Source organism: Procambarus clarkii, chromosome 7 (assembly GCF_040958095.1).
Source record: "Procambarus clarkii isolate CNS0578487 chromosome 7, FALCON_Pclarkii_2.0, whole genome shotgun sequence".
NCBI lineage: Eukaryota > Metazoa > Arthropoda > Malacostraca > Decapoda > Cambaridae > Procambarus > Procambarus clarkii.
The window spans coordinates 4,782,960-4,789,463 of NC_091156.1; the positions used below are offsets into that span (position 1 = coordinate 4,782,960).

Here is a 6,504-nt window from a genome sequence, read left to right on the forward strand (position 1 = left end):
CCGTGTTGCAATGGTTGACTTGGAGTTGACGATTCTTGACGTAATGTTAGCGAAGGTTGACTGTGCTGGCGAGGGTCGACGTGGTGGTGAGACGATAATGATGATAAACGCTTCATGGGAACTTGGTTAACATTGGCTCTTGCGTGGCCGGAATTCCTGAAAGAGGATACACAAGGATAATTTTGATGTTGGAAAAAGAATCATCCCAGCACCAATGGTTCAACATATAGTTGGCTATAGACATGTATATACAGGAATAAAATGATATGGGCTAGGAACTAGGCGTTAGCAATTATACCAAAAATAACATTGTAGTGTCATGAGAGAAGCAGGAAAGTATTTTGAAAATTACATAGAAGCGTAAGCTAATGACCGACCTAAGATGATACCGCATATCATTGTTCCAGACGTCACACTGACGCCATTGTTCCAAACTCCCTGATAACATTGTTCCATACTCCTCCTTGACCACATTGTTCTTGAAACCACATATCTTATCTCACGTATCTTTTCAATAGCACATGATAATATATCTTGTCTCGTCGTCTCCACCCACCCAACAACCCTCCCCCCACCCAACGACAACCCCACACTCTTTCCCCCACAATACTACCCCCTCAATCCAACTCCTACCACCAACAACAATACTACCTTCCTTCGCCACCCTACAATCCCAAGCCCCACCACTCTCCAAAATCTCACCCCTCAGCTCCCACCCACAGCCCCACTCTTACCACCGCTACCACCCTTACCACCCTTACCACCACTACCACCCATACAAACACTTACAATTCTACACCAAAATGTCGTAAAAGTTTTGAGTACTTTTATTTAATTTTATTACTCTCATTCTTATTAGAGCTTTTTATAATGGTATTAGGAGTAGTAGTACAAGCAGAATAAATGGTAGCAGTAGTTAAAGAATTACTGTTGATAGTATAGTTACCATGAGACTGCCGTTCGTTATTAAGTGCCTGTCTATCAATGTCTGCAGGTAAGTGAGTTCTAGTTCTTTAAGCCCGCCTATTACCTATGTTTTACCTGTTGCGTTACAGCTTAACTATCTGCTGTTGAATTCTTTGTCGAATCTGTCTTCAATGTTGTGGATGATGGTGGCTTTCCCAGTACATCCCACTTGACCACCCGTAAAGGGTATTTGTTTCCCTTGTTCCCAACCACTTGGACTGGTTGGTGCAGCGACAGCATTGCTCTTTGCAGGTCGGCATTCGATCCACCGTTCCTTCACTCCATCCTTATATCTCTGCTCCTTCTCCTCTTATCACCCTACAAGTGTGAGATAGTAGTTTTGGCTTTGCGTTTTCTCCCAATAATTACTTTACCTAGCCCCTACTACCTCAACATCCTCAAGGAGGTTGAGGTACTAGAGTACATTCATCTCGCAACATCTTCGCACCATCCACTCGAAAATCTCCATCCATCGCATCGTTTCGCTCCTCCGTAAATCACAAACTCTCTTCCAATTTGTTAGCCAAACACCTTTCCGCCACAGTAAAGCCATTCACTGCCTCTTAACAAAGCCAGCAGCAAGGCGATAAATCATTTGCGCCACACCGAGCCACTCTTGTTTCGTGGCAAACATTTAAATAGCCATAAAGTGTTTACACCTACTCGACCTCGGGTTTATAGCTCGGGTGATGGTCGTTACTGGCATCGTAAACGCCCAGAAAATGACTACTTCGTCATTATCCTTTAAGAAAACAAGCGTTCAGGGGTCTTCATCTGTCTGACGGCAAGTGTTGGGGGCTCTAACTCACAGATTATGTTCAGCAATTTGTTTTTTTTTTTTGTATTACAAGCTTAGCTAAACACTTTGGTATTACAAGCTTGTCTAAACGTTTTGGTATTACAAGCTGAGCTATACATGTTGTTATTTACTAGCTTAGCTAAATATTTAAGTATTACAAGCAGAGCTAAACATTTTGGTATTATAAGCTGAGCTAAATATTTTGGTATTTACAAGCTATGTTAAATATTTTGGTATTACAAGCTGAGCTAGACATTTTGGTATTACAAGCTGAGCTAGACATTTTGGTATTACAAGCTAAGCAAAACATTTTTAGATAAAGTGTAGCTTGATATTTGTTATTAAAGGCATTGCTAGACATTGTTTAAAAAGACGCTCCTGTTGTGAAATGATTTAAATGTTGGTTTAATAGGTGAAGAGCATCGACTAGGAAACAGTATGGCTTGCTTTCAGATCTTAAATCCACGATGATTATGAAACTATGCGAATATCCCCTGAAATTTTGCACGAGAAGAGATAACAGATATGGGCAATTTTCACTGCAAATTTCTATAATAATTTGCAATACACCGGAATCTATATTTTTGTCCCAGGCACCGCAAAATATAATAGACTTCCCCGATGCCTGGCTTCGGTATGGTTCATTAATCGGAAAATTCCATTACTTTTACTCAGTAAATTGATGGTCATATGAGTTGATGGGTCGTTAGTTGCTCTATACTAAATATGCTGATCGCATTATCCAGTGAAAAATACACAAAATTTGGTGTTACCTTCGCTTCCGGTAAAATTATTAACATATATATATATATATATATATATATTATATATATATATATATATATATATATATATATATATATATATATATATATATATATATATATATATATATATATATATATATATATATAGTATATATATATATATTATAAATGAACCAACCCTCGCATGCAGCCTCCCAAGGGCTCCATCGTCAGCTCAGTTAGAGTCTGTTAGTCTGTAGTTTTTACTGCTCAAAATCTAATTAGCTTCCCCAACCCATGAATCTTCCAGACATTTACGCTCGACCTCTGAGACTAGAAACTGTTAAGAAATCTTTTTTCTTCTTCTTCCAACGTCAACTAAATTACGTCGTTAATAGTGATGAGACGCGCGATTCCCAAGACGACCACTGCTCCTCAGCAGTGATGAACTCGGTGTGGAGAACTGGTGGGAGGTAATAGCGTATAACAATGTTAAGTGTGTGTGTGTGTCTTCACCTAGTTGTGTTTGCGGGGGTTGAGCTTTGCTCTTTCGGCCCGCCTCTCAACTGTCAATCAATTGTTTACTAACTATTTTTTTTTCACACACAAACTCACACCCAAGGAAGCAGCCCGTGACAGCTGACTAACTCTCTGGTACCTATTTACTGCTAAGTAACAGGAGCATTCAAGGTGAAAGAAACTTTGCCCATTTGTTTTTGCCTGGTGCGGGAATCGAACTCACGCCACAGAATTACGAGTTTTGCGCGCTATCCACCAGGCTACCAGGCACCTTATGTGTGTGTGTGTGCATGTACGTACACACGCACATTCACGAACGCTGCGCGTTCAAGCACACACACACACACACATATAATAAGGAAGTGATGTGGTGGATGCTGATTCCGTACACAGTTTCAAGTGTAGATATGATAGAGCCCAATATGGTCAGGAACCTGTGCACCTGTTGATTGACGGTTGAGAGGCGGGGCCAAAGAGCCAGAGCTCAACCCCCGCAAGCACAATTAGGTGAGTACACACACACACACGAACAAACGCTTTCATACTTAGTGATAAAGCTTCCTGAACAGCCTTTCTGAGTGCTGAGGCACCCTGCATGGCCTTCCTGAGTGTGGAGACTTCCTACGTGAGCTTCCGGATGGCAGGGAGCTTGCCTGGGGAGTCTCAGCGCTCAAGGAGCTCGCGTTGGGAGTCTCAGCCCTCAGGGAGCTTGCGTTGGGAGTCTCAGCCCTCAGGGAGCTCGCGTTGGGAGTCTCAGCCCTCAGGGAGCTTGAGTTGGGAGTCTCAGCCCTCAGGGAGCTCGCGTTGGGAGCCTCAGCCCTCAGGGAGCTTGAGTTGGGAGTCTCAGCCCTCAGGGAGTTTGCGTTGGGAGTCTCAGCCCTCAGGGAGCTCGCGTTGGGAGTCTCAGCCCTCAGGGAGCTTGAGTTGGGAGTCTCAGCCCTCAGGGAGCTCGCGTTGGGAGTCTCCGCCCTCAGGTAGCTCGTCTGGGGAGTCTCAGCGCTCAAGGAGCTCACGTTGGGAGTCTCAGCCCTCACGGAGCTCGCGTAAGGAGTCTCTAAGTGTCGAGACTCCCCCCCCCTCCTAAAGCTCCCTGAGGGCTAAGACTCCTAACGCGAGCTCCCCGAGAACTGAGACTTCCCACGCGAGCTTCAGCACAAAACCTGAGCGTCTACGACAGAGTTTTGACAATTTAATATTTGTTGACTAAAAAAATAAGTTTGGCCTTAAGGTTATTTCGTCAGCTTAAACGCTTCTGCGTTTCTATGACTGTCATCCACTCTTGTGCAATGACAGTACCGCCCTATATTTCTCTTCTAATTTGCATATAATTCTGCAGTGACATTAACATTTGCATATTTTGCATTTCCATGTAGATGTGTATGTGTTCGCGTGTTAAAGTTTAATTTTTGCGGGTATGTGTATGTGTTTGCGTGTGTGTGTGGTTATATTGGATTTCATTTTCATTTTTGAGTTGAAGTTTTGTTTTGTTGCTGGTTTTCAAATAATTGAATTTCTTATGAGAAATTTTTTCATATTGGATATGGATTTGGTTGTTGGACACAGACAGAAACGGTGCATATAAGCAAATTGTTGTGTGAAATGCATGGTTGATAGTTTGTAAATGAGATAAGCTTTGATTCACTATTCTTAATAAGTGTGTGTGTGTGAGAGTGTGTGTGTGTGTGTGTGTGTGTGCGTGTGTGTGTGTGTGTGTGTGTGTGTGTGTGTGTGTGTGTGCGTGTGTGTGTGTGTGTGTGTGTGTATGCGTGTGTATGCGTGTACTCGCGCGCCCTCTTGCTAAGTTACGTGCTTACCTAGGTGTGTTGATTGGTATCTATTGTAGCTCTAGAGTCCCGCCTTGTAACTAATTTACCTGATATATTTATAACCACCCGATGTTCAAGCACTCTCTCATACTTGCTCGTGAAGCTGAAAATTTAAGCTCGTTCCATCACCTCCGGTTCAAGTTCACTCCTGCTTCTGATTCACTGCATACGAGTATTTCCTTCCACTTCATTTGATCCACTATTTTTCCGGCTTCCACCTCGTTCTGTTAAGAGATACAACATAAAAATTACCTTTTCGACATAGACTTATTCGAAGCAAAAATACATATCACGAACATTTAACAGTAAAGGAAACATGCATAAAAGAATTTTTAGCAGTAGGAAATTCATGATTTTCTTTCTTGATTCGTGTCATCTTTGGTCTAAATATTGGTTCCAAGTTGGCACTTTCCTGGTAATGGAGATACATTCCACTTTTCCCGTCGTCTTCCTCAGCTTCTCAGGCGGGACACACATTTACCTTATCCCTCCCTAACCCTATCCCCATGGATTTACTCCCCCCTCTTCTGCTGGTCTCATTTGGTCATTAACCCAACTAGCGGAGGGCTGGGGGGGAGTCTGGGATTGGTGGGCAATGCCCCCTACTCCCTCCCTTCCCCTTCTCTTCCTTGTTCCCTAGTGGATCCACGGCACACAGGAGCCATTAGGTTATTAGGCCACAACGAGAGAATGACTTAGGGAGGAAGGGGGAGGGATAAGAAGCAGGGGTAAGGGAAGGTTGTACAGTGAATACAATGACCGGATTGCCCCCTTATCTCTCATTTTGTTCACCCTAACTTTACCTCCGCCTCCTCTTCCTTCTCGTCTCCCAACGAGCCATCTGTGCGACCCTACACGCTCATTATACTACTTACCTAGCAGGTGGGAAGAGAAATGGAGGAGAGCATTGGACGGAGAGGGCGTGCGTGGTGGAAGAGAAGAGAAAAAGGAGACAATAATAACCAATTATTTCCTCCGTCTCCACCATGCTGAAAATTTCTCCTCCCTTATTCCCAGTGTTGGTCTCTGGACCTCATTCGCGACGCTCTTTAATCTTTCGCTCAATTTCCGCTACCAGCCCTTCTGTTAACTCCTGCATCCACCAAACATTATCATTCTATCCATCAATCCATATATCCTCGACCGTCCTCCTTCAGGACGAGATTTCGTGGTAATCCGATGAGTTGGAGAAAACGTAGAAGGATTTCCCTGACACTAAACAGATCAGGTTCTCCCCTGGTAGTAAAATGATCAGGTTCTCCCTCATATTGAAAGAAATGCAAAGCTAATAGAAGAGAGAGAGAGAGAGAGAGAGAGAGAGAGAGAGAGAGAGAGAGAGAGAGAGAGAGAGAGAGAGAGAGAGAGAGAGAGAGAGAGAGAGAGTGAGAGAGTGAGAGAGAGAGACGTGCAACACAAATGTGTAGCGAAGCGATGTTATCACCCACAATTGGAAACATCTGTAATTCGTACCCGCAAGTGCGGGTGAAATCTAAGTCCCCGAAATCGGCCTAAAACTACAATACTTAGGAGGGATTCACCTCATTGTGGAAAAAAAACCGAGGCTGTGACCCCATGCATCTTTCCAGATAGAGCGACTTTATTATGGCCATGTGTAGCTATGGGCAGATTACCCTTGTTCACTGAATAC

The 6,504-nt window shown here is 43.5% G+C and overlaps 1 protein-coding gene across 1 annotated transcript; it reads left to right on the plus strand.

Annotated features, from left to right (window-relative positions):
• The first annotated feature begins 3,625 nt into the window (after positions 1–3,625).
• LOC138357505 (uncharacterized) lies at positions 3,626–4,114 on the plus strand. The gene has a single exon (XM_069314365.1). The coding sequence runs from the start codon at positions 3,626–3,628 to the stop codon at positions 4,112–4,114; it is 489 nt and encodes a 162-aa protein (XP_069170466.1).
• The last annotated feature ends 2,390 nt before the right edge of the window (positions 4,115–6,504 follow it).

What these genes read in the sequence shown, in the direction of transcription:
- LOC138357505 (XM_069314365.1), top strand. Translation starts at nt 3,626, where the DNA reads ATGGCCTTCCTGAGTGTGGAGACTTCCTACGTGAGCTTCCGGATGGCA.